General features: G+C 43.5%; 2 protein-coding genes across 3 annotated transcripts; one reads left to right on the top strand and one right to left on the bottom strand.

Annotated features, from left to right (window-relative positions):
* Window positions 1-1,106: 1,106 nt before the first annotated feature.
* ttc3 (tetratricopeptide repeat domain 3) lies at window positions 1,107-23,277 on the top strand. Of its 2 annotated transcripts, none has more exons than XM_080508858.1 (46): window positions 1,107-1,216; window positions 3,548-3,627; window positions 3,719-3,749; window positions 4,344-4,503; window positions 4,594-4,669; window positions 5,179-5,232; window positions 5,466-5,598; window positions 5,683-5,768; window positions 5,878-5,972; window positions 6,110-6,172; window positions 6,329-6,383; window positions 6,545-6,707; window positions 6,914-6,953; window positions 7,037-7,094; window positions 7,503-7,533; window positions 8,438-8,498; window positions 8,710-8,797; window positions 8,874-9,020; window positions 9,583-9,663; window positions 10,376-10,485; window positions 10,568-10,694; window positions 11,236-11,358; window positions 11,434-11,535; window positions 11,618-11,710; window positions 11,813-11,877; window positions 12,247-12,383; window positions 12,605-12,925; window positions 13,029-13,304; window positions 13,390-13,427; window positions 15,065-15,115; window positions 15,204-15,274; window positions 15,353-15,508; window positions 17,884-18,439; window positions 18,534-18,602; window positions 19,076-19,225; window positions 19,320-19,459; window positions 19,641-19,709; window positions 19,789-19,885; window positions 20,016-20,119; window positions 20,384-20,468; window positions 20,590-20,667; window positions 21,267-21,454; window positions 21,553-21,667; window positions 21,760-21,870; window positions 22,405-22,497; window positions 22,592-23,277. In XM_080508858.1, the coding sequence occupies exons 2-46, from the start codon at window positions 3,559-3,561 to the stop codon at window positions 22,694-22,696; spliced, it is 5,121 nt and encodes a 1,706-aa protein (XP_080364984.1). In that variant the 5' UTR covers window positions 1,107-1,216; window positions 3,548-3,558; the 3' UTR covers window positions 22,697-23,277. The 2 variants fall into 2 exon arrangements, with proteins under 2 accessions (XP_080364984.1, XP_080364983.1); XM_080508857.1 differs by having other exon boundaries at window positions 20,587-20,667.
* A 523-nt stretch (window positions 23,278-23,800) lies between these two features.
* vps26c (VPS26 endosomal protein sorting factor C) lies at window positions 23,801-27,517 on the bottom strand. The gene is made up of 8 exons (XM_080509445.1): window positions 27,350-27,517; window positions 25,945-26,088; window positions 25,712-25,861; window positions 25,542-25,622; window positions 24,474-24,548; window positions 24,244-24,394; window positions 24,020-24,172; window positions 23,801-23,931 (listed from the first exon to the last, which is right to left on the bottom strand). The coding sequence occupies exons 1-8, from the start codon at window positions 27,404-27,406 to the stop codon at window positions 23,849-23,851; spliced, it is 894 nt and encodes a 297-aa protein (XP_080365571.1). The 5' UTR covers window positions 27,407-27,517; the 3' UTR covers window positions 23,801-23,848.
* Window positions 27,518-27,650: the final 133 nt, after the last annotated feature.

Below are 27,650 nucleotides of genomic sequence, written 5' to 3'. Positions count from 1 at the left end.
AAGTCAAGAGGAAGCTCTCATAAATAAAAACGTGTTATATCCATCAGATCACAGTGAGACAGCTACAATATATAAATTATGGCACAGCCCAAGGTTGAACTTTTTATTTTATACCAGAGATTAAAAAACTGAAAACAATGAAAAATGGAGCCATAAAAGTCAACATGCCTTAGATTTCTAAATTTCGCACGCAAGAATGCTAAAGTACAATTGCAATATAATGTGTATGAATTACAAATAAGTCAAAATAATTAGTGTTGTTACGCAGTTATGTGGGAGTTGCCTATGTGTACTTATGTCAGGATGGCCGAGTGGTCTAAGGCGCCAGACTCAAGGATTGATCTCCTTCCGTAGAAACGGGATTTCTGGTCTCCGAATGGAGGCGTGGGTTCGAATCCCACTTCTGACACATGTTTTCTGACACTTCTGTTTCACTATTAGGTAAAGTTCGCTGTTGGGTTGAATGGAGAACATGGGGCATTGTCACAGTTATATAGACACCGTCTTTGCCGTCCAAACCTGCCACCTGTTGTCATTTGTGATTTAATACTTTTCGTTCCCCTTCAATATATTTTTTGAAAAAAAATATATGGCCAAAATAAAAGACTCCGGACATATCATTGCAAAATAAGACCATAAAACCAAATGCATTTTTTTTTACATCAAAGAAACAGGATTTTGGTGAAATTGATGAACAATAAGACTACATAGGCACCGTGATTATGGTCCAAATCCACCTGTTATCATGCGTGATTTAATCATTTTCTTTCCTTTTTCGATCAACAGAAATATAATCCATATAAGTAACCCTAAGGATTAATAAAGCACTTCTGATTGTAATTCTTTGCATTTACATGAAAAAAAAAGAATCAAAGCAAGAGAGCAGGAAAAAAGTTTGCTACGGTTCAACAAACGCATAGATTTAAGCAATTTAAGTTGCATTTGACATAAAAGAAAACAGAAGGTACAGGAAGGCAGTAAGGGGGTCGTTCTCGCGCCACTGAAAGAAGGGACCACCCGCTGTGAAACCGGAAAAACTCTAGATTCAAAACAAGACACGCCCCCTGGCTTGACGCCGGCGTAACGTGTGGCGTGGAGCGCGAGCTCAGCGTCTCAGAGCGTCAGTGGCGTCGCTTGCTTCCGCACCCACGAATATGAACAGCATTGTAGAAGAGCTCTCCTAAAAGCTTTCAGTCGACACTTCAATCAACACAAGGTGCGTGTTTTCTCGTCACGTGTTCATTCCTGGTGTCGCCACTGTGCTTCGCGAGTCAAAACCGTCGCTCTGGAAGCGCGAACAAAGTACGAAGAAAAGTGAGGAAACGGCCCGAAGGGGCCCTATCGGGGATACCTTTAATCGTGGAATACTATTTTAAGTTTAGATAACGGTGTTGGTTTCTCTCGCGGCTGCTTAAACTAATTCGACGTGTCTCTGGAAGCGTCTGTGTGTGTTAGCTCGGATGCTAACGAGGTGAGCTTCGACAAATTGTTGTGATCAAGCGAGGCGCGGCGACACGAAACTGGACCAAGTCGTTGGTGTGGCGTCAGAAACGCAGCAAGGCCTTAGACGGCGCTGGTTTGAGAGTTCTCCTTGTGCTTTTTGACGAAATCACATCTTTGGACGATGGTGTTACATCAAATGGGTGATTCAGGTGTCGCGAGCGAAACGTGGGCTAATGGCGCTGAAACGAATCCTGGAGATTTCCTAAGAAACCACGCCTACATGAAGTCAAGGCTAAGCCTGGGGAATATATGTACATATATATATAGTAGTGCTGTGTACAGTAGTGCTGGACGTATGTGACGTCACATGAAGACCAACAATTTACAATTAAATACTTAATCTCACGTGTATGTTTTTATACACATACATTTATTATATATGTATGATTACTGTTGTGGTTTTTCCCTTTCTGCACCTTTGGCACATCGTTTTAAGTAATTAGATGATTGTTTCTGAAAGTGAACCAACCAAACATGCGCCTCCAATACATAGTTTTCACTGACGTCAACATGACTCGACTTGAGAGGGGCCTTTCACGTTCAGGGAGTCCGAAACTCGGGTTGACGTGGGGGCGTGCATTTCCACACCTTCATTCCGTGCGGGTGGCGTTCACATTAACTTTTGAGACCGGATCAAACCGCCTGGAAAATGTCATGTAATTACACCAGCTGCTCGTATTTTTTTAGGGGGGGCGCTGTAGCCCGCAACAAACACTGACCAGAGCGGAAGTAAAGAAGAAACGCAGCTCACCGATTGGTCCAGACCAAAACTGGACCCGCTGGGTTCCAGATCAATGTTTGTGCTCGTTTGCCTTGACTGACAAGCGGGCTGAGATTACCAGTAGTGCTGGACGTATGAGACGTCACGTGAAGACCAGCAATTTAAAATTCAATGCTTAGTCTCACATGTATGTTTTTTGGACTGTGGGAGGAAAACGTTCAACCTCCAGGCAGAAAGTGCCGGCTATTATTTGACCCTTCTTGCTGTGTGGCGAGAGCGCTAACCACCACTCCACCGTGCAGCCCGCCTTAACCACCCAACAAAACAAGAATCAGCAAGAATATGTGTTTGCCCTCAGTTAATCACTGTGATTATATAAATAACGTGCAATAAAGTAAAAAAAAAAAAGCACTCTGGTGACCAAAAAATAAAAGGAGGCATTTTGAGAATCTCGTTTTAAAGTAATATTTGTTTCTTTAATGCGTTGACAATAAATTCATTATAATTTTCAATTGGTTGAAACAGAACAGGATATTTCTTAGTTCTTTATTTTATTTTTTTTATAATCTATCAATCACGTGTGTTTTGTGCAATTCAGACTGTTGAAATGTCCATTTATTACCCTTTTTATTGTCTTCCTATGGAACAATAGTCAACATCAGAATATGCTTTTTGGCATATTTATGATATGTTTAAGATCTATTGCCATGAAGATACTAAGCACAAATTATCCTATTTTGGTGTTTTGTTTGTATGACATGATTAGTGTTGGCTTCAGTAATACTTTGTGTGTAACTGCCTGGCATTTTTTTTTCTTGTGCAGAGTAATCTATGATGTGTGTTTTAACACTGAACATTAGTTTTTAGTTCCAGGTCAGGCCTTACAGATATTAATTTCTTTGAACACACAGCCGCACCCCAGGCTGACTGAATGTCCTGTTTAAGAGGTTTTTCCTGTTTCCTTTGCCCGTGTGGAAGCCGTTTGGCTGTTCTCCCTTTCACTCTGTGTTGGCGTCATCACGGAAAGACTCGCATTTCTAATTTGGCAACACAAACTGAAGTTGAGGAAATCAAATAGGAAAGTTGGCGGTTTGCTTTGTGCTCAGGCTGACATCTTGAAAACGTTGAATAAAAACGGGCCTGAGAGCAGCTTCTCTCTCCGCCCCCCCCGGTGGCAGCGTTCTCATCACGTCCACAATCCCAACTAAAACGCACAGAGCAGAGTTTGGGGTGATGCCCTCAGAGGATTGAACCGCTTTACTTTGCCATAATGCCATTGAGTGAGGTGTGTGAATTATTTCTTTATTTATTTCTCCCCCCCAGAGTTTGACAGAATGTCAGATTCGGACTCTGACTCGGAATGTTCCGCGGGATGGTTCCAAAAGGCTTTTGGCAATACCAGAGTGAGTTTGAAACCATTACAAACTTATTTTAACTTCATAGCCTTGTTTTGTCTGTCGCTGACAAACTTCTCTTGTGTTTTGCTCTCAAAAGCCTGAAACCTTCATCACATTTAGACCCTCAGGTAAGAAACACATTCGTTAAGGGTTATAAGGTTGTTGTTTTTTTTTTCCCAGTTTTGCAGGGTGTAGTCTTGCAATTTTACACAGCCAGTTGCTCCAGTTGCACAGCAGCAACTGGAGCAGGAGATCACATCTGATCTCTCATGTTGCATTGACACTGATCCTTACAAGTTCTCCTGCTGAAGTGTTTGAAATGGCAGGACAAAGGTGTCCTTAGTGAGCTTTGGAATCCGGTTTTCGTGAGAACTATAATTTACATCACTTTATAGAAGACCAAAAAAAGGGCAATGCTTTCATTACACGTTTCTCTTTTTTACATTTTTTTTTTAAGATGCGTTGTTTCATTCTATGATGTGAAACTGTAGCCGTTTAAAAAAAAAGAATGTGTGCTGATGAAACTGCAGCAAACATGTTCACGATTTGAGTATGAGCTCCTCTGCTTCAGATTATTTGATTACAAACCAAATTATTATTAATCTGGATGAAGTTTCACAAGTGAAGAATCCAATAATCCGCTTTTAATCGTCCAAACGTTTCTGCCTTTCTTGTGTCCTGCTTCTTTTCCCTTCATGCCATCTCACTTTTTTTTTCTCCAGATGAGATTTTTGACCAGTTTGGTCTCATCCCCGCCGACACCAAGAAAGATGCCGTACAGCGAATGAAGGTTTGTGCGATCTGGTTCCCCACCCTGCTGCAGCCAGACAGGTTCAGCAACACTCTCAACTGGGCCATTGACATCGGCCTCAGACAGCAGAGGTGAGGCGACACTCATTACCTTGAACGGTGTCTATGAAGCAGCCATGTCTGGCCTGTTAAAAGTTATTTATTGTCTCCCTTTTGCAACAGCGATGACTTGACTTTGGACAACCTCACCGTAATAAACCTAGTTGAAAGGATCCTCAATTCATTGGAGAAGGCAGCGGTAAGTGACTGATCGCCTCCTTCAGCTCGTGTGATTTTGTGTTATTTGCACTCGGGACACCCACGTCATAAACAAAGTAGTTCACGGCATTGGGGGGTCAACAGCCTTTTAATGAATGTAAACCAGTTTTTCTATGAAGGGCAGAAATGGCAAAAGTGGGAATAAATAGAAGCAGCTGGAAATGAATAAAGTTGTATTTTTGGTGATAAAACGTATTTCTTTTTGCATGTGTTTTTATTTGCTCGTCATCCGTCAGAACTGCTTTGAGGGCAAAGTCCACAAGCAGAGTGTCGTACCCTACTGGTCCAGATCATTGTGGAAATCATTTCCTCATTTCACACCTGTTTTTCCACACAACTTTTTTTATTTAGTTTTTATTTTAATCATTAAATTGTTTTCTCTCTGTCGATGTCGGGGCTCTACCTGATTTTGTCTGTAAAGATTTGCTTCTAACTATTATTTAAAAAAAAAAAAAAACCTGAATTCCTTGCTTTTCTTCTCACTTCCAGATGAAAAAGATGCTGATACGGCAAATTATTATCATCAGCAACATGTTCAACTTGGTAAGTTTTTGAAAGAAAGATACGGATCAATTATGTGGACATGTCTGGTTTTCACCTAGGAAGAGTGCATGTACTGCAAACTAGAGCAGGGTTTTTTTCCTAGGTATTCATAATATATGGCAACAATGGACTGTAAAATAGATCTTTAACCGTTACAGGCAACCTCTGTGTTTTGTTTTGTTTTGTTCTTTTCACGTTGAGAGCGATTGACAGCCGTCTCATCCCACATGCAGCATTCTCCACACGTTTTCCACGAAGCCATGATGTACTTGGAGCAGCTGGGAGACCTGTGCCTGCACGACCTCCTGACGGTGTTCAAGGACAGCGAAACGTGCTACACCGTGTTCCGCCTGATCTTCACGGAGTGTAAGAGGCCGCCTCGCCGCGGGGGAAGGGCGTGCGCGCCAGCAAACGCATGCACTGACCACCGTTGCCTTTGATTTGATGCAGTTGCGAAGTTTATTCAGGAAATGGGAAGCGACATGGAGAAGACGTTGAAGTCGCTGATGCACAAACCATCCAACCATCAGTTAGAGGTACGACTTCACTGCAATTGTTTGGTATAAGATGTATAAGATCGTTTTCTTTGCATGTTCAAAATAAACATCCACTTAAAAAAACATCCTGTTATTGTCCCTCGTCTAGAAAAGTGAAGAAAAGAAGATGAGAGGAAACCGACACTTCCAGAATCAGGACTATGAAAATGCTCTGAAGTATTACACTGAAGCCATCCGCTTTTAGTAAGTCCTCAATCGTCTCCGTAATGTGAAGCTCTAATGTTGCTACGGCGTGACGTGGAGGTTTCGGTTTGTGCTTCTGTTCGCCGTACTGGGTTTTCAGTGAGTGTTTTTGTAACTGCGCCTTCTGATCTCTCCAGCCCCGACAACCACCTCCTTTATGGAAACCGAGCGCTGTGCTACATCCGCTGTAAGAAGTATCTGTAAGTACCTCACATGGAGATCTCTACACCGGCCGCAGCTTCGCCGAGTCGGGACTCGGTCACGTTGGCTCGCAGCGATTTTGAGTCGCGTAACATTTCTTCCACATTCTAGCGAAGCAGAGAATTAACTGTGTTTCCTTTGCTTTTCCTTCCCAGAAAAGCAGCTCGCGATGGGAGATGTGCGACTCTGATAAAACCTTTGTGGGCAAAAGTATGTGCCTCTTTAAAAAAACAAAACAAAACAGAAGTATTTGCTCTTTTGTTGAAACTTTTAGTTTTTTATGATTTCCATTTTAAAGATACCCGATTCAAAATTCATGTGATATTCACCTGATGTATTGATGGATCTGAATCTTCCTTTCTTGTCTTCAGGGACACTATCGATTTGCCGAGGCCTTGTTCTACTTTGGACAGCCCCACGAAGCGCTCAGCGCCAACTCCAGAGGCCGGGACCTGTGTAAAAACGACCAGGACGGAATGAGAGACCTGGAGCAGCAGAAGCAGAAATTCATAGACGAATTGATAGATGCCAATGGTGCGTCAGACCATTAAAATAAATAAATAATGTGACTCTCTCTAAGAGACTCCATGATGTTCAGAAGAACCTTTTTCATAATCTTGAGATTATAGAAGGGACCTAACCTGGAAAATACTAGATGGTTAAAAAAAAAAAAAGAAGTTTCTTTTCAAACGCTAAAAAAGAGACTTGAATCTAAATGTTTCTCCCCCTCTGGCTTTTAGTGCTCACGTCTTGTTGTCCAAAGAAGTCTTCAAGTAAAGGGTATGCGAGTGTCCCACCTCACATTGACAGGTCATTTCTACTGATTAACACTTGAGCTTGACGTCTTTATTTTCTCTCTGCAGTAGCGTCGGTGTCGCGCAACAGACTGGAGAGGCGAATAAAAAGAAACCTGCACCAAAGGTCAGTGATTGTTCAGCTTTCCATCACACTTCAGAAACCACATCTTTTCTCCACACTTGTAATGTTGGCAAAACAAACAGAATTCCTCATTCTGGACATTAAATAATGAACTGTTGGTGGTGGTGAACGTAATATTTCACACCAGCGGTTAAGTTTATGGAAGAATGGAGCTTTGATTTAATTCATTTGATGCTCATGATAATTTTACAGTTAAAAAAGTAATAACGGCAAATTATCGTGCTGCTAAAGCTGAAAATTGACAATTCCACTTTTAAAGTTGTCCTTTTTTTAATTTAATAAAGTTGCCATTTAATGCCATCAACTTTAGTTTGGTTTCCTTTTATTTTCATACTTTCATTTCACGCATTGAAGCCTCCGTCAAAACAGTAATCGTGTTTGTGTCGGCAGGTGTCAGCGGCCAAAGGGGACAAACAGTCAGGTGAGTTTGTTTTGATCAATGATCTCATTTTGTTTGCACCGGCAGCATCAGAGCTGCAGTGTTGACTGAAATGTTTCTGATGCGGGGGTTTTCCTCTTGGGGGCGCCACAGAGCTATTGTGCGCAGGGGATCCGGCTTGTTTTTTTTGTTTTTTTTAGCAAAAAGACATAAGAGACTTGAGACGAAAACTGATACTTTTATCAATCATCATTCATGGAATTGTGATTGTGTTGGAGGTAAATTAATATTTGAAGATTCAGCTTTAGGGTAAAACCTTTGTGACAGTTGCATTCAGACATTCTGAATATGAGGCAACTTATTCATCTTCACACATTTGGACACTCTCTGATCTGTTTTCATCTTGATCAGAACATTTCTGTTGAAAACGAGACAATCCAGTAGCAACACGGTCCAATCTCCAACTTTTCATATTTTTTTTATCAACTCCATTGCAAAGTACTTGTATTATAAATACTGTAGGATTGTAAGAATCTATCATACATGAATAAATAGTCATATCTTTTCCATTAGGACACTTCTAACTAAATGAAGGGATTCCTCGTATTGGGATCCACAGGAGGAGTGGAGCATCCAGTCTGTAAACACTTGACAAACTTCCTGTTGTGACCTTCATCGTATCTCCAGACTCGGGTCACAGTGACAGTTTATCTTGTAATACATTCCTGAGCATGAACACCGAGAGGCTGGGAAATCCACTCCCACACTTCCTGCTCTCAACCCATGACTTGTGGAGATGATGATGATGATGATTACTTTTTATTTTTTTTTGTCTTGTCCAGACTGGTTCTCACTGAGACCTTCAAATCTTGGAAAACAGAAGCATTTGTTTGAATGGCTTTGTTTTTGCAGACTCTAAAAAAGATCAATTTTATTCTCCCTCCAGCCAAAAATGACAAGGCTGCACAGAAACCAGGCAACAGTAAAGACCCGAAACCTTCGAAAAGGTAAGAAGTGTTGCTTTTGGGGTTTGTCCTCGTGATGGTTTGCTGGTGAGCGATGCTCTGCTGCTTCCAGCTTAGTTTTGTTGTGCAGAAGCCGCATCGCTGCTGCAGGTTTCCTGTTCCAACTCTCGTTTTAATTCGTCTCTCAAAGACGATGTAAAACTGACCGGAAGAGCTTCACTTCAACACAAAGCTGATTTTGTTTTCTTTCTAGTGAGTCGTCTTCCAAAAATGCAAAAATGGAGTCAAACGCTGCTGCAAAAAAGAAAGTTAAAAACAAGAGTACCGTCGCTGGAGCCAAAGTAAGACTTGAGCCTGGCGAAGCTTTCCACCTTCCGACGGAAGCATGGACTGACCCGCTTCTTTTCTTTGGACCAGAACGAGGCTGACAATAAAGGCGTCGTGTGTCAGGAGCTGAAATCCGTGGTCCGGGACGCCCACGCCGCCCTGGTGGACCTCCGCAGCCGCAACGCCGAGCAGGCGTTCAGCCAGGCGCTGGCGTTGCTGGAGAAAAGCACACCAAAGGTAACGAAGGGGTTCTCACCTGGGACCCGCTGCTGTGACGATTCTCACCTCCTTCCACCACAGTGGTGCAAAATTATGACAAATCAAGAGACATTTAGGATTATGGAATAAGTACTATTTATGGAACTACAGATTTCTTGATGGAATTGTGAATATTGAATCGGGGGCAGGTTAAATTTTTTGTAAGGCGGCTGATATGTCAGTGGGGTGGACATTTGTGGGGTTTGCCGACTTGTCCTGTTTTTAATGAATAAATAAATATTTTCCAGAATGAGTGTTTTGTTGCACAGAGCTGCTACATTTCTAGTTGTGTGGCAGCCTTTGCTTACCAGCGTTTGTCTTTTTACTGATGCGTTTTGATTTTTATTCCCCTTCTGTTTCAATTGAAAAGGAACTAATAAAGAAGTGGATATACATTAGTTCCAAAGGGATGTTTGTACATTAAAGATTTGGAGTACATGCAGCATTAACCTCTTTACCACTGACTTTCCATCATTGTGCTCTCGATCCACTCCGACGTCGGTCTTAATGCTCTGAGGGGCGATTTGTTGTCTCTTCACAGGAAGTGGGTCTTTCCTCGGTGGACGTACAGTTGCTGATGTTTGGCCGAGCGTCGGCGCTCACAGACATCGGTCAGCCTGAGGTAACGCGTTTGATATTTTCGCTTCAAATGTTTTTATTTGTACACACCTGGATTTCTTATCCTAAAATCACATCTCTTCACCTTTTTTTTAAATGCAAAGGTTTGTAATCATTTTGTATTAATATGAAACCACTTTATCCCAAATTTAAATTTCTACTTATGGATATTTTGTTTTTAATATCGATGGAAGAGATTTTTTTTAGAGGAGAGTTTACTTCAACTTTGATTTTTATTGTCGGTTCACAGTCTTGACTTAATTTCCTACAGAAAATCTGTCTTTTAATAATAATAAAAAAAAAAAAGGACAGGTCAGTGTATATATGTGCATGTACTGTTACAAATTTAAATTATTAAATTGGAACTTGATTTTTGATTGAAATGTAAATATGAATTTGAATTACTGTAATTAATTTTAATAACAAAATAATTTTAATCGTTGAAGTTTAATCATTTTTTTAAAGATAAAACCTGATTAAAAATTATCCTTAAAAGTAATTTCTCTTTAGCTATTTCTATATTATAACATAACATGTTATTATTTTGTAATGATGTAATGTCAACATTGACATTGCTAAGGGGTATATAAAAAGCAACTATGATAATGAGCAATAACATTTTCACAATAAGTGTTGTAATATTTACACTGGACATGTCTATGAAGAGTTATGGAACCGTTTTTACTTCAGTTATGCTTGTTTTTTTTGTTTTTCAGGAACTGGCAGAAGCTCAGAAAGTCCTGGAGAAGATCAAATTGTACGAGGAGAGGATGTTCCAGTGTCTGGTTTACTACGCCGTCGGTAGGATCTTCTTCAGGGAGAACAGGTACTTCAGTTTTTCACCGTTTTCCGTCTGTGCCGCGGCGGTTTCACGCCGTGCTCACGGCCCGTCTCTATTTTCTCCGTAGGTTTGCAGTGGCTCTCGGACAGTTTTCGAACTCGCTGCAGATGGTGAGGAATCAAATCACCCCCGGGAAACTCACCTGGCCCTTTACTAAAGAGGTTGTGAAAGAAACGCAGCCGCAGTATTTCAAGGTACGCCTTCATTTACACACGCCTGAATGGAAAATCCAAAGAGAAACCTTCAGGAGTATCATTATACTGAGAGTTTGAAAAAAAAAAATACAGTTCCCATGAGTATAATGTGGAGATATCATGCGGCTCTGATACATTTTGGAAACTGTTGTTTGTCAGCCTATAATGTGACTGTTTGTGTGGCTTGCTGTATTTGTAATACAAAACCTGTGCAAACATTCATGCAGCAAGGTGAAATTATTAATGTTGAACTTGATCCAATGTTTGGGTGAAGCTTCTGCTGAGGTTGTGTTAAAACAGTTTAACTTTTCAGAAAAATGTATTTTCAGAATAAAAAATAACTGTAAATTAAATAATCCCACAATATAATAGAATGGCAAACTATAGGAATTTACATTACAGCACAGCAGCAGGTTAAATTTTTTTTTAAGAGGCTTAAAGACGCAACATCAGTCTTTTTTTTTTTTTTTAAATCTTACGTATTCATGAATTGCAGACTTTCTTCCGACACGTTTACCGACTTGTGTTTTCCTCCTCCCAGGAAATTTTGGATAGCGCTATCGAGTCGTGCAGGTTTCCCCCGGCTCCCGATGCCATTTGCCGCATGGATAAATGCATCTACTCCGTGAAGGCCGAGATCTTCTTCACCGACCCGGACTTTAAGGTAAGTGGCTGCTGGTCGAGGTGTTCCGGGGGGTTTAAACGGCGAGCTCGTGTCTCAGCGTGTCTCCGTGTGCAGGGCTTCATTCAGATGTGCTGCTGTCAAAGCTGCACGGTAGAATACCACATGGCCTGCTGGAAGAGCCTCAAGACGTCGGCCTACAATGAAAAGAATGAAAAGGTGGAGTTGATTTCTCGTCACAGACGAGCATTTCCACGACCTGAATTTGAATTGAACGGCTCTTTGCGTTGCTTCTTCGCAGGATTTTCTTCAAGAACCATGTTTGACTCCCGATTGTGTCGGCTTCATTTGTAATATCAAAATCTATGGTCCGACGGGCCTGGTGAAGTGTAAGGTGAGACAAACATCTGGGGGTGAAGCAGGATCTTAAGATCAATCATAGGGTTTGATTTTCTTCTTAAGATTTTTTTTTTTTTACTTTTCTTTCTCTTGTCAGTTTGAAGCTGCAATCCCAAAACCACAAACCATGACAAAGCCTAAAGTGAATCAAAAATGTACAAGGTCAGTGCCACAGTCTCTTGTTTGTGTCTTCCTCCACAAGGTCAAGCTTCATAAACTTGCATTCTTCACATTCTCGCTTTGCAACATGTGCAGCTCGAGAAACGGTTTTTGTTTTGCAAAATAACGTCTGTCTGTGGAGTTGGACTCTGCCGACTGAGTTGTATATGCCACATTTAAATGAAAGAACGGTTAGTCCTCAACTGATCTGACAATAGATGCAGCCCTGATGCAGACTGTTTTCATAATAAATAAAAAAATCCTTATAAATGCAGACATCAAGAGTCACAATGAAATCTCAGTGTGCCACTGTTGAAGCAAACTAGGAAATACATATTTATTTCTGTGGTTTCTCGCACCTTTTTGTTGCAGTGTAAAGAAGTTAAAGTCGAAGCAGGAGCGCAAGGCCAAGAGGAAGCAGCACAAACAGTCCTGTAAAGAGAAGCAGTCGTTCAACGACGAGATCCTGCAGAAGAACGAAGACTCGGCGTCCCAGAGTCAGCAGAAAGGTACTGCCTGAAACGGCTCGGGGTTCCTGAAGCTCCAAGGCTGGGAGACACCAGCAGCTGTTAAAGATGCCAATCCAATCCAAAATATTTGAACAAACTATTGAAATGTGGTTTGTATCACTGATGTTCCATTCATTTTATGCATGCGGTGATGCTGCAGAAGCTTCAGGTGAACGTCTTCCAGCTGTGCTTCATTTGAACGCGTGTCGATCTGTTTTCAGCCTGGCTGCATTACAGAGATCGAGTCCTCCTGCAGATCAGCCAAAAGCTCGAGCTTCTCCGGGACGAGAAGAACCTGCACGCGGTGGATCTGACCCGCAGCCTGAAGCCCTGGCTGGAGCTGGACTCGTCCCGGGGGAACCAGGTGGCGGCGAGGATCCTGAACTGGCAGGAGGAGCAGCTGGACACGGCGGGACAGGCGGTGGAGCTGCTGCTGGAGAGGAAGAACCGGGTCTGGGCTCGAGCCTTCGTCCACCATCTCAGCAGCTGCACCGACGTGAATCCCAAGCTGAGCAGCTGGGCGTGTCAGCTGAACGACGCAGGTCAGTGTTTCCTGCTCACCTAACTGAGCAAACGGAGGAGCAGCTTAAAGGTGTCGATTCTCTGCTCGTTGCCGTTTGTAACATGCCGCCTCGCTCCCCCCAGGCCTGCAAGCGGCCCAGTCCTTCATCGGACGCCACTCCGAACACCTGGAGCAGCTGGATCTGGCTCTTCTGCTTAACTTCAGCCCTCTGCAGGAGAGGATTATAGAAAAGCTCGGCGCCAGGCCGGAGCTCTTTTCAAGCATTGGCTTGACTGTGACTGAATACCTAAAACAGGCTCCACCCCATGACATGAGGCTGTTTATCTGGACTCTGGAGGAGCACAGAGAGGATTATCTCTCCTGTCACACTTTACTGGATGAATATTTTGATATGATGGGTACGTATTTCCAGACCAGCCGACTCTTGGATGCCGAGGCCTTCGATCTGACTTCCATCCTTTCCCTCTGGTTCTTGTTTTCCAGATGGACATTGTTCGGTGTTAAAAAAGTCAGATGAAAATGTAAGTTTTTGGTTTTCAAGGCAGCGTTGTGAACATGGAAGGGAATTGACACACAAAGGAATAGTTTGACATTTTGGAGCTCCGATGTGATTCGTGATGCACATAGTTATCATGTATCCTGATAGTTTTAATTTCATCTTATGGTTCTATTCAGTGAGTTATATTTATTATAATTGTTTTTAAAGACTAACTCAGTACTGATGTGGTCCTTGAAATTGGTTTCAGTTTTAGTTTTTGCGATCATCACACATTAACCAAAGTTTTAATTGTTTAAAAGAATTGGAGAGAGCTGGTGCAGGTGACCTGCCACTGTTTGACTTCAATCAATCCATTGTCCATGTTGAGATGCACATTCAAAGATGTTTCTTGTCGTCCGACAACGCGTTCTACTTGTCCTCGTACAAAATTCTGTTCCAGAGGTGCGGGCAATGCCAAAAACCTAAATATTAAAGAATTAAATTGAAGCAAAATAGAATAGAAAAGTAATCCGTACATTGCTTAAATCTAAAACGGAATGATTCATAAATATGTCCCAGGTTGTCTTCCCAATGAGAATGGGAATGAAAACTTTTCACCCATCTTCCAGGATATTATCAATTCTTTTTCACACGTGGGCTAATAAAACAAAGGTAAACTAGTTGATGAGTTATTAATCTGCTCTCAATTAGCTGTTGACTTTATAGTCTATCACTTTAAATCCTTTAGGTTACGTAGTTTTGATAATGACAAGAATGATCACTGATGCAGTATTATCCTATTTGAACCTTCAGCCTTGAGTTGTGTCCAGAAAGAAAACACCCAAGGATCACATCTTAAAAACTCAAGTATGTAGTTTCCTTGATAGGAGAGCAGACCCATGTGGCAGAAGTTATCCTCGACTATATTCAGAATTAAGACTTTAACGATGCTTGTTCACTACTGTGAACCGGTTTAGTTCCTGATGAGCAAGAAAGGACACGAATCATTTTGGCCAAAAAAATATTGTGATATTTAATGTTTAAAATGTTTTTTTTTTTCCCAAAACTTTTTGTCAAATGATCCGTACCTCTTGGCAACATATTTTGACAGCATTTGGCCAATTTCTGAACATCAGCAGTGTGACTTTGGGGTGTGTAATGCTTCCAGCTGCTCCACGGAGTGTTGACAATAGTCTGATTTCACCATTATCATTTTTTTTCTTCACAGCCCCCGGGTTTAATTCTCACATTTCAGTTTTATGGTTGCATCAGAAAATGCTATGTAGTGATGTAATGGCTCACGCTCTGTGGCCTCAGTTGACATGTTGTCCCTGTGAGTGAGAGGGTTTCTCCTCCACAGCCATCTAAAGGCCTGCATGTGTGACTGAGTGAACCTGGGCTCAGTCAGCTGTGATCACTTCCAGCGACCCTCAGTTGGATAATGGGTGGATGGCATCACTCGTGTGTTTTTGCGACAGAATCTCAAACCTGAAGTGTTGTAGAAACCCTCTATTTTCTGAGTAAGAGCTGAAGTGGTGTGTTCACGTCGCAGAGCTGTAAACAAATGTCCTCTCCGAGATGAATGTCAAACTATTCCTGGACAATTATCCTGCACAAGCAAGCTGCTTTCAGCTCAAGTTGAAAAGTTTCAAGTGCACTTATGCATCGATTTCCTTTCAGAATTCTCCTATGAAGACTAAAAATCGAGGCCGGAAAAAGAAACCGCGAAGGGTGAGACACCGAGTCTTCAGTTGTTGCTTGAGGAGGAAAGGGTCCTGTGTGTCACGTCTCTGAAACGTCCGCTCCTCTCTCTGTTCAGGCCGGTTATCAGATGAGAAGCGTAACGCCGCGAGACGAGTGGAGCCCCGACTTTATTGAAGAAGACTCTTTGTGAGTTGCCTCTTCCTCACGCCGACTCTGGCCGTCGCCGTCTCCCGCAGGCGTTGACGTGGAGCTTGTCGTCCGCAGATCCTTCCTTCACCCCGTCGACCCGTTCAGTGTACCCACTCACCTACGAGACCAGGTGGCCAATTTTGAGGAACAGTACAACAGCACCAGACACGGAAGTCACTTTAAAATGATTTTGGACAACAACCCCGACCCAACAAAAGAGAGTTTGTATGAGTAAGTGCAGATACACTCAAACATGGACGCACTGTGATTAAGTTTGATCGAATCAAAGACATCTTTCATATTTGTCTTGATTTTAAAGCTGAAATAAACTGAAAGTTCTTTATATGTAATGCTAATTAAATTTGTAGCCGTATTACTCCACTCGTGGAACTAGTCCCCAACATGTAGAAAACAAACCATTGCCATGTGGCCATGCTGGTCTTATTGTGTTATGCAAGTGGGCCCAAAAATGTTGCACCAAGTCGTTGGATTTTTTTTCACGTCGCTTAAGTTTGTAAATAAAACAGTTAGCCTTGGAGCTAATAGGCTAAATTCTATGAGCGTTTGGCCTTTAAGTTCCTCTCCCAGAATCCACACGGGGAAAAATTAAAACATTTCGGACTCTGCTTTAGTTGTCGTACACCTCTAATACGTTGTCGGTACCTTTCTGAAGGATATTCCTCACTACAGTCACACAAACACGTATTTCCAGCATCGGTTTCACAAAACCGATGCTGGAAACAACAAACCGGGGAAACATACCCGGTTTGTTGACATCTCGGCGGCCATGGAAACTCCAGAACGTTCCAGAGGCAAGATACCGTTTGTTCATTCGATCTCTATTCACACCAGACAAATGATCTCTGATCCGTTTCACAACACTTTAGACTTTTCTGGTCACTTGAAGCCTCTTTCTTTAAGAAAGTCTGGCTTTGTTTTGGGTTAAATCGATCAATTGTTGATGTGTTAACCAGAGCTGCCACTGCTCCATATTAGATATCCCAGAAACCCTTACAGCAGGTTTCTACGGAGCCCCTCTGGTGACATTGGTGAAAAAAATATTACTGTTTAATAACGCGTGGCCACGCATTATTAAGGTGTGGGAACGAGATAAATAAGTCGTGGCCACGCGTTATTAAACTGCCGTCAAGTGAGCCGGCACTCAATTTTAACTGCGCTTTTATTAACGCCTTTACGATAAAACACAGGTCAGCGTACGGCCGCAGTGCTGACAGAAAGACAGATGGTCTGATTTCAAAATGCAATAAAACGGAATCCTTCATAGGTTTACACCCAATTTCACTTCAGTGCTATACTAGGCATACTCCTTTGTTACTACAAGAAATATGAAAGAACATTACTGTATAAATTTGGAGAAAAGTACTCTTAAACTTGGAGTTGATTGAAAATGATGGTCTCGTCTCTTTTCAAATTGCAATAAAATGGAATCCTTCATAGGTTTATGCCTGATTCCACTTCAAGGCAATACTAGACATACTTGTTTGTTACTGCAAGCAATATCGAAGAATATTACTGTAGGGATTTGGAGTAAAGTACTCTTAAACTTGGAGCAAATTAACGAAAATAATGATTTATCACACCTGTTTTCAAATTCCAATAAAAAAAGATTCTTCATAGGTTTATGCCTGATTTCACTTCAGTGCAATACTAGATATAGTCCTTTACCAGTACCAGTAATACCAAAGAATATTACTGTAGAAATTTGGAGAAAAGTAATGTCAAACTTGGATCTGTTGGTCGAAAATAATGGTCTTGCCTTCATTAATTTGCTCCAAGTTTAAAAGTACTTTTCTCCAAATTCCTACAGTGATATTCTTTGATGCTGCTTGTAGTAGTAAAGGAGTATGTCTAGTACTGCCTGAAGTGGAATCAGGCATAAACCTATTAAGGATTCCATTTTATTGCAATTTGAAAATAGATGAGACCATCATTTTCGATCAACACATCCAAGTTTAAGAGTACTTTTCTCCAAATTTCTACAGTAATATTCTTTCATATTTCTTGTAGTAACAAAGGAGTATGCCTAGTATTGCACTGAAGTGAAATTGGGTGTAAACCGTTAAAATTGAGTGCCGGCTCACTTGACGGCAGTTTAATAACGCGTGGCCACGCCTTATTTATCTCGTTCCCACACCTTAATAATGCGTGGCCACGCGTTATTAAACAGTAATATTTTTTTCACCAATGTCACCAGAGGGGCTCCGTTGGTTTCTGAAGATTATGTCAGCAAAACATAAACGCAGTTGGATGGCTACAAACTCCAGTTTGTTTGTAAATATATAGACTTTGGTGTGATTGATTTGGAGAACTGGGGGTTGGAAATGAGTGGGAATTGGTAGTAATGGTCTTGTTTTCATGTGCAGAAGTGAGACTTTTTATGGGAAGTAGACACAAGATTTTTTCTGCTGGAGTAGCTTTTAAGTCCATCTAGTAAGCATTTGTACCTTTTGGACTCCTCAGCATTCACTTGCCAGAAATGATAGTTGAAACTGCACTTTTATTTCTGGCATAACTGCCATCTGTTCCACATGCGTTGTACCTTAACTCCCTGTTCTGTCGTTCCCCCGGTTTCTCCCTGAATGCAGCTACTTTGCTCAGATCCTGGACGAGCACGGCCCCCTGCTGGCCAACGACCCCCTGCTTGTGGGCGAGCTGCAGTATTTCCCCTCTGTGGCCCAGCACAGGATCCAGGAGTCGGGCGGGTTCGAGGCCTTCCTCCTCGACTCTCTTCGCTTCATAAAGCTCGGGCAGCGCGTGGGCCTGGCGAAGCACGCCGTGGCGCTGCAGCATGGTGTACCGGGAGCCCGCCTGGACGACCTGGACGAGATCACGGACCCTGACGACGACACGCCCTTCGCTGGTTTTCAGACCGACACGGACGCCGATTTCACCGGCGGCTTGGACAATTATAACTCTGCCGACCTCGGTCACGTTCTCCCAAATCCATATGCCAGTGAATTCCACATAGCGGGACCTAACGCCTTATTTCCCTGGAGTAATGGTGACGAGGAGCAAGCCGCTTACTATTTACCCAACGGCTACCAGGAGGCCGACCTTTTTGCCTGCGAGGCTGTAGGGGAAGATGTTGGCAGCGATCCGACAGCTGACGGACAATATTTGAAGGTGGATGCAGCCGTGCAGGTCAGCGTCAACATCTCAGCACATCCTGTAAACGACGGGAGCGGGTTAGAAAAAAAAAATCCTTATTTCAGTTTGAAATCCTTTGTCCTTGTAGACGTGTCAGGAGGCAATGAGGAGCGTCGCAGTCAACACAGAAGTTTATGAACCTTTTGAAAAATACCCGGTGAGTTACATTGGTCATTCTCTGCTTTGTTATCTGTTTACACAGTAAACTACAGATACAGATCCTTTGTGTATATATATTTGTGACTAAGACACAAACTCTCCAGGTGGTAGTTTTAAATGAGCGTTGCTCTTTTGAGTACAGAAATGTAAACGAGAACAAAACTTAGATATAAACACCAGAAAACAACAAATCATATCAGCAAAACTGCCATCATTTGTCTGTCTTCACAGAATAAGTCAAAATTACACATGTGATATAAATATGCTTGTAATATGTCAAAATCTCAGTTTCTTTATGCAATGTGTGGTGTCTGATTCTGATTCTGATTCTTCACAAGAACTAGACGAATGTGTTTTGAGTGGATTCTAATCCAGTTTGCAGCTTGTCACCGTGGTGTTTTCCTCTCGTTATAATGTGTCGGTTTCACGCCTGCAAAAAGCTTCATATTAACCGATTGATCTGCTTTCAAGGGCGACATCATCAAAAAAGAGAAGAGCAACATGAAGTTGGAGCGGGACATCCAGAAAATGACAGGCGGCGCTGATGATGTCAAGGTCGCTCAGCGGGAAGAAGTCGTCTCACTGGAAGGAGACTTTCAGAAAATTAATGCCAATATAAAAGTAAGTGTTCAGCTGTGTGTGTGTGTGTGTGTGTGTTTTCAAGCGATTCTAGTCTGTTGACTCAACACTTTGTATTTTGTTTCTGCCCTTCAAGGTGACCAATAAGGAGCTGTCGCTGTTCCAGCAGAAGCTGGAGGAGGAGGTGAAGAAAGACCAGAAGGAGAAGAAAGCCAACCAGGAGACTCTGAAAGCCCTGAAGCAGGAGATGGACGAGCTGCTGGAGGAGCAGGGGAGGTAGGGTGGAGCCGGAGGGTGGTGGAGGTTCTCTGGCCAACAAGTTCGTTCACCTCCTTGTTCCGACCAGCTCTGCAGAACCTCGTACTTCACTATGAAGTGTTTCATCGCAGGAGCCGTGACTTGATGTTAATCTGAAGCTGAAAATCTGTTCTCGCCCTCGTCCTTTTCCTACTCGCAGTCTGACGAGGAGCATCCGCGAGAAGAAGGTCAGCTACGACACCAAGCTGAGGGACTTCTTAGACTTGAGGTAGGAGATGAACGAGAGGCTGGAAATCAACCACAAACACTCGGGCTTGGTTCTCACTTTGTTCTCGCCGTGGCTGCAGCAATCAGTCGGCAACGGAGAAGATGAGCCTGGAGGATGAGATCAAGCGCTGTAGAGCCACGTTGACCTCCATGAGTCAGAGGAGTCGCTCAACCCAGGTACCGCCGTCGTCTCGTCTAAATCTCCTTTAGTCCTTCGAGTCATCTGAAGTGTGGAGTCGGCTTTGTATTTCACCTCAAAAAGATGTTGCCTCTTATTTTAACTCCGGGCCTCCTCCCGCCTCTCCAGCTGCTGGTGGCAGAAATCGGCCGTGATCAGGGTTTGTACGACCTCCGCAGGGAGCTGACGGACTCCAAGGCTTTACTCGCCAAGCTGGATGAAGCAATGCTCAGGTAAGGAGGACAATTTGAAAAGGCGATGCAAAAGTAAACAAATAAATGGAAACGCCGGGTCGTGTCGGTTCAAAAGTCACTTATTGCTGCAGTAAAAAGGAGCACGTTGGAAGGCTGAGAAGTTTTGAGATCAACCGGGAGGTTTTCTTCAGGTGTTGATAAAATGAACAAGACCCTTTTCAAGGAATCAAACTGAACTCAAAAAGATCTTTTAGATTTTTCAGTTTTCAGTTGAGAGACAAAACTGTCGTCTGACATTCACAGATTCCCAAACCAGGAGCTGGAAAGAATCAGAAACGGCTACAGAAACAACGTCGAAGAGCTGAAGAAGAAGATCTCCAACACTGAGGTAGAAACACTTCTGCTGCGTTTCAGTTGGTGAAAATCAAGCTCAACAAATGCAAAGAAATAAGTCATTAGTTATTTAGCCCATGACGATATCTATTTTGTCCTGATGTTGCTCGCAGCAGGAGTACCGGGAGCAGATTGATCAAGTGAAGAATGGATCCAGGGTGAACCAGTTGCCTCCAGTGACCGTGGCTCCACCGGTACGACCCGCACCACACGTCACTGGAGCCTCTCCTCCTTTATTGAAAACCCACTCCTTCCTCAGGAGGCTCTTATTTGACAAGACGAAAGACAAATTGCACCGACTGCAATGTTCAGTGTTTGAAGTCCAACCAGTTGGAGGAGGAGCCAGTCTGAGCCACTGCTCTACTGAAAATACATCATGAATGACAGAAGGCATTCGTGTTTTGGAGCGGCTTCATGCTTTTTCAAACTTTCCCAGAGTTAAAACAAAAGTATCTTAAGTTTTCTAACCATCAGCTGCTTGGTCTGTATTGGACAGAGAGTGGTGGATCACTGAGGCAGCCTTCGAGGCGTCGCTTGGTCAGAAACAGAAAAGTGGTGGATGTGTCCGGTCATGTAAAGGAGGAGTTTTACAATACATACTGTATTTGTCTAAAGGCGTCGGTACGGTGGCGCGGTATCTGTATGCACATCAGCTGCTCCGCTGCACCCTCGACTCTTTACTGGTTGAGACACGTTTCTAACTGTACGAAGGATTTTTCTGCTCACAAACTCAAACCAACGTCTATTAGACGAGCTGACAACGACTTTTTATTTTGTCCTCTGGATGTTGAAGCTCTCGGCAGCAGCTCAGGCCTCTCGCAGCACTCCTCCTCCTCCTGCTCCTGCTCCTCCTCAAGTGGAGCGCGCTGCAGCCAAAGCAGTTCAGAAGCCTCCGGCCAGGGTGTTGGATTCTTCTCCACACATCACTGTGTTCCAGAGGGCCATGGACAGCCTGACCAGCATGTTCCCCGACTACCAGAGGTAAACCCCCTCCTCCCTCTGGGCTGCAGACCAGAGAGCCGCCGAAGTGTCGAGACTCTGACTCCTTGTGTGTGTTGTGTGTGTGTGTGTGTGTCCAGGCCTCACTTGATGAAGTTCCTCCAGGAGTTCCGCTGCTCCTCCGGTGGGAGTCTGAGCAGCATGGCGCTGCAGGATGTGGTTGGTGGAACGACTCAGCTGATCCTAGACCATCAGGTAGGAGGAGGCGTTCGCAGGGACTGCCGTTCACTTCGAGCCAGTCTGGTCTGGACTTACAGATGTTGTGTTGTTTTTTTTTTCCCTCTCAGGAGAAGCTCAGCATTGCCAGAGCGAACGCCGCCGCTCAGAGGGCGCCGGCCGGCACTCCTCCTCCTCCGGTCTGGCAGCCGGTCGCACACCCCATAACCAAGAAGAACGCGGTGAGTCCAACATCTGACGGCGCAAGTTGCACTGCGGGGGACGTGTGTCCTGCTTTGTTTTCACTTCAGACATCACAGTGACGGTCTGTTGTGTTTATTGGCCGACTGAAGTGTTTCAGTGCTGAGCTCTCATAGAACTGACCTGGGGTCAGTCTCCTTGTGTTGCAGGTTTGTCCTCCTGCTGTTTCACCACTGAAGGCATATATAAAACATAAGCTCATTTAATTAACGATAAGAAGAGGCTCATCTACAATCACAGCTGTGTTTTCATATTTGACACATGACCTTGTGTTTTTGGTATTCAGAGAATTTATGCATATTTTGAAAAAAGGAAATCAGCTCATTGCGGTTAATGAAACATCCACACATGTGAAGTGACACATGTTGAACTAAAATGAATGCACAATGAAAAAAAGTACTGAAACATGAGTTGAAGTGTGTTTTATATATTTTTTTTCCTCATGGAAATGTGTTTAAAAGGTTGAATGTGACTCCTGAAGTAAAATGTGTTTGAACCTCCTGGGTGTGTTGCAGCTGAACACGGAGGACCCGTGCATCATCTGCCACGAGGACATGAGTCCAGACAACACGTGCGTGCTGGAGTGCAGACACAGTTTCCACGACGAGGTGAGCACCAGCCACACACAGGACACCAGAATCACCTCCACATCCGACAGACTCGGACGCGTTTTGATGTGACGTTTGGTGTGTGTGTGTTCAGTGCATCAGGTCGTGGTTGAAGGAGCAGAGCACCTGTCCCACCTGCAGGACTCACGCCCTGCTGAACGACGACTTCCCGGCGCTGTCTCACCGCCGACGCCTTTGAATCCACCGCTCTCTTTTCCCCTTTTATCTTTTTACTCTTGTTTGCATTAGTAATCTTTTATTTCCTTTTTTTTTTTGCATTCTGAAAAATAATTGAGCTGCTTTTATTTTGATTGTGTATTTTGGCTTATATTTACTTATCTTCCTATATCTGCCATGTCGTCTGGATTGTTTTTGTGGTAAAGCGGAACAGAAGTTGTCCTCAAGCTTCAAACTATTTCTCCTGCCTGTTTAACTCTTTACTGCCTCGTGTGGCATGGGGTTGCATTGCAACTCTAGGCGTTTATCTGTGGCAGCAGCACGTCCCAAAATTGTGTTTGAGAATAATTTTGTCATATCCGGCTTGTTATTGGAGGAAATAATTGACTTGAAACAAAAAGATCATGTTCCTTTGCAGTGGGAATGAGTTTGAATGGAAGTTTATTCGACTAGAGAGACGTCTTGTTCTCACACAGGATCAGGAAGGAAGCAAATATTGTTGAATATAGCGTGTTTTTGCTGCTAATCAATGTACGCCATTAAAATGTCAATTTTTACACTCTGTAGAGTTCATTGGCAGTAATTAAAAGTATTCTGTCTGGACCAACTGTTTATCCTTTCATAATAAGAGCTTCAGATGATTTTCCCCCTGCACCGGATTAAAAAAAAAAAAAACTTTGTTTGGTTAAGGACATTTGTAAATCCAACGTTTGTTTATGAGCTTAATAAGTTCAACTGCAGTCTGCGTAAATGAAAATGTTCCGTTTGTGGCTTTAAAGGTTTTATGTCCGATGTCGTTCCAAATGAGACGGTGACCCTCACTTGTCCTCGTCTTTGAGTCATGACCATTTATATCGGCGGTGAATTTCATCAAACATGTAATCGAACGTTGAATGTGCTGAATATCTCTTAACATGAATATACTAAATTTAGCTTTAAACTCACTCCTGTTTGTTTTGGATTTTACCTTCCGCTTTTTCCCCGACATTAACATTCCAGTCGTCGGTCGTTGCGCTCTCACCTGATTTACTCCGTCTCACTGAAAACATTGAATCCGTGTGTTAAAATAAACCACGGGACACGTCTGAAAGGTGAACATTCTACTTGCAAAACACTTTATTTACAACGAGGAAACGTGAAGTTAATTGGTTTGACCCCGGAGGAGCCGGCGTGTTTAAACTCGACACAGCTTCAGGGGGAAGTTTTCTGTGATCAGGTGATCGTCGTGAAGCACGATGACGATGTTCACTTCAAACTCTGAAAGACAAAAAAAAAAAAACGATCGCAGCTGTAAAAGGAGAAAACGAACAACACCGTGTTCAGGAGACGTTAAGTGTGGACTGACCGACTTTGAAGTTGGTGGTCTCCAGTGTGGGGCAGGTGAACAGTCGAGGGAAAACCATGTAGACGGGGATGGAGAGGCCGTGGCAGACGTCGCCCTCGGCGATCTGGATGTTCTGGATCTCGGTGGCGTCCCTGGCGTAGCCCTCGGCGCAGCCTGAATGCGGCGGACCAAAGGGTTAGGAAAGGTGCGTGGGGGGGGGGAGGGGGGAGAGCGCCGGGACTCACCGCACGTCTCCACCCGCACCAGCTGCAGCTCGATGCTCTTGACGGGGACGTCGGCGCTCTCCACCACCACCTCCCCAGTCAGCGGCTGGCTGATCACGCAGTTGGTGGCGTCCAGATGTCCTCTGATTGCAAACTTGGGCAGCGGCGCTTTCTGAAGGGAGACGGCGGTTTGTTTACATGAACTGAAACCCGGTGTGAAGGTCGACACGGAGCCGATCGCTGGTTCTGACCTCGCGGGCGGTTTGCAGGGTGTCCGGGGTGATGGTGAAGTTGACCGGCGTGGGGACCACCTTAGACTTCTGGGGCTGGAAAAGAAACCAAACGGCTGCAAGTTAAAGGTAATTAATCATACAACTTTATATATAGAAACTCCAAAGGGGTTGTAATGTTTTAGTTTGTCCTGTCGGTTCTTCTGGGTGCTTTGATTTAATCTCACAGGTCAGAATCGTGTATTTTAGGTCAATTGGTGAATAACTCGTAACATTTAGCTTCTCAAAACCGGCCTTGAGACCAAGGCGCTATCATTTTCAAGATCTTGGTGTGCACTGGATTTCAGAGTCTCGGTCTGGTTGCCATGACAACACTACAAAGGCCTCGTTCACACTGCAGGGAAATGCGACTCGATTCTGATGTTCTGCTCAGTGACTCGCAGGATATCCCTCAATTGGGGAGTGAAACTCTCTCACCTTTTAACTTTGTTTATTTTGTGCATTTGTGCGTTCATGGTGTATTTTTATTATTATTACACTTACGGTTTTAACATGAATTTACACAGGCTGAGATTTGAGCTGTTTTTTTTTTATTGAGGCGTGTGAGTTCTACATCGTTTGGGCTGAAAACAGCGAGTCACATCTGGCAACCCTGGCGCTGACCATCGGGCCATCCATAGTTACTCGGGTCAACAAGCGTCTTCTGCGCTCTGGAGCCGTCGGGTTTGACCAGGTTCACACGGCCGTCTGATCGATGTCGCATCAAATCCTGCAGTGTGGACGGAGCCTAACTGTCCCCGTGAGTGTGTGCTCGTTCTATTCGAGGTGCATGATCTCACCCACATTAAAATCCAGGCGCTCTGACATTTCTGTGGCGCTTCAATCTTAACGAAAGTGTTCTGATATAAAGTCAAATAATAATTCCCCCCTTCAGCCACCGGATGGCAGTGTTGTAGCTTCACCCCTCAGCGAAAGTCCTCTGTGGGCGCACCTGCTACACAAGATGGCCGATGGAGGGAAATGATCCACTGTGCTGATGAGTGGCTTTCCGTGCTGTCATGTTGCCGCTTCGTGTGCTCGTCCTCTCACCTGACTGTGCAGGATGAACTCGCAGTTCCTGCTCAGGTCTTTGGCCAGCAGGGGGCGCTTCATGTCGCAGCGGAGAGTGTACTGGCGGGGAAACGACCACACCACATTTGTTAATGGACGAGCAGGCGGACGCCGAGATCTCCCCAGTGTCTGTCCCCGTCCAGACGAACCTGAATGTTGACGAAGACGCCGTGGTACGTCTCGTACAGCACCTTGTTGCCTTTGGTCTGCAGGGGAAACTCGAACGGGATCTCGGTTTTGCCTCCGGGGATTTTTCCGGCTTTGGCCACTTCGATGTTGCTGCCGATCAGCTGGATGGGCTGCAACGCGCCACAGTCGCATGAGAGGGAAGCCCTCCTCCCCAACTGCGGTCGCCCTGGGCGACGAGAGGTGTGCGGCTCACCTTGACGGAGTTGTAGAAGGCCTCGAAGACGCCGACGCTCTTGGAGCTGAGCTGCAGACTGACCAGCCCCTCCATGCTGAGAGAGATGCCGTGATGCTGCAGCGCCTCCTTACACACCACCACGATGACGCCGGCCACCGTTTCCTGTACACACACACACACACAATGACGCTGTATGATTGAATACGCTTATCTAAGGTTCTTATATTAATGAATGAAATATGTGCTGATGAAACGAAACAATCAATCATACATTCAGATGGATTATCTGCAGATTAAGCAACAAAAGGCTGTTGCAAATGTGAAAAAATTTGATTTCCATGGGCAGACACCTCCCCCCCCCAAAAGATTTAATGGATTTATCAAATTTGTAGCTGAAAACGTCTTTTCCCCGACAGTTTTTCCTGTTCCGTTCTCGTGAGAGAGATTCCTCGTGGGTTTTCCAGAGTTGCTGTTGCACATTTGCTTAAACCTGGTTGAAGCTTGAATTTGCTGAATGACGGAGCCTCGTTGACTCTTTATTTGGGGATTGTTTATGTGCATTTTAACTCTGATGTCTGCAGTCATTTTTAAGTGCATCGAGAAAGAAATAGAAAATCGAATCAAATTTTTTTTTTTAATCATAGATTTTTTTTTTTTAGGCACATCACCCAGCTCTATTTGAGGTACCAGATTGTTCTTTTTATTGAGATAAAGAACAATTTGAAGCTCTGTAAGGCACACTTATTTGTGTAGCAGCAAGGCAGACAAGGGAATATGATACATCGAACAAAAAAAACCAAAACAATTAAGACTCTAACGTGGTAAAGATTACTAAAACACATTAAAACAAAGTGGTTAAGAAAGGCATAAAGAGAATAAATAAATGTAGATAAAGGTAATAAAATAAGTCAAATTGAATTGCGAGTGGGGCAGTCTTGTTTTCCAAGTAGTTCATACTGTGAGTCGTATCTTTACCCATCTAAGTTAAAAGATTACAATGTGAATCAGCATTATAAATTAAAAGACAAAACACACAGGAGCTGCATTTTACAAAGTGATCATTAATGAAACAGTCATACCGAGTAAATCCTGCAAAGTGGTCCTAATCTTTCACACCCTGTCCGAAGATAAAGTGCAGATATTGTATATTGATCTCAAACTGTAAGATTAAACGATCTTCTCTGGCTGGTGTCAGTTCTTCACCGGAGGACACCGAATAACTCGGGCGACACATTTAACCGTTACACCTCTCCGATCAGCTGCGGGTCACGTGAGGCCGCCGCCTCCGAATTAAAACACGTCTAAACACAAACGGGTTCACCTGCATTCATTGATAAATATCACAATAAATAATAGGTGTGTTTATCAATAACCGGGCAGGTTTCAGAGTGTGCTAGCTAACACCGATAACAAGTCAACTTACCCCTTCATGATAGACTTTGTTGGCTCTTTTCAGTCTTATATCCAAAGTGACACTCATTTCTGATGATCACACATTAAATACTCAGTTTTACTGATACGATTTTGCTTGTTTTGAAAACAAAACACTCAAACTGGAGTCCGTTTTTGTCTTGCTTCAGTTAGCTGCTTTTAGCTTCCGTGCAGTTTGAAAGTGACAACTTCCTGGTAAGTCCTTCACAGTAAAAGGGAACTTCCTTTACTGGGTCCTTCAAAATAAAAGCTGGAACCAGGTAAAAGGAATCACTCATTATAGAAAAAAAACA

Source organism: Blennius ocellaris (genome assembly GCF_963422515.1).
Source record: "Blennius ocellaris genome assembly, chromosome: 14".
NCBI lineage: Eukaryota > Metazoa > Chordata > Actinopteri > Blenniiformes > Blenniidae > Blennius > Blennius ocellaris.
Note: the sequence above shows the minus strand (reverse complement) of the source record. Positions and strands in the feature narration are given on the sequence as shown.

Bases quoted from the DNA above. Each gene is read 5' to 3' on its own strand.
- vps26c (XM_080509445.1), bottom strand. From the start codon at position 27,406: ATGAGTGTCACTTTGGATATAAGACTGAAAAGAGCCAACAAAGTCTAT. The intron at 26,089-27,349 runs GTAAGTTGACTT...GTGTGTGTACAG, and splicing joins ACAAAGTCTATCATGAAGGG to GAAACGGTGGCCGGCGTCAT. The intron at 24,549-25,541 runs GTGAGAGGACGA...TTTCTTTTCCAG, and splicing joins AGTTCATCCTGCACAGTCAG to CCCCAGAAGTCTAAGGTGGT.
- ttc3 (XM_080508857.1), top strand. From the start codon at position 3,559: ATGTCAGATTCGGACTCTGACTCGGAATGTTCCGCGGGATGGTTCCAA. The intron at 21,668-21,759 runs GTAGGAGGAGGC...TTTCCCTCTCAG, and splicing joins AGCTGATCCTAGACCATCAG to GAGAAGCTCAGCATTGCCAG. The intron at 22,498-22,591 runs GTGAGCACCAGC...GTGTGTGTTCAG, and splicing joins GACACAGTTTCCACGACGAG to TGCATCAGGTCGTGGTTGAA.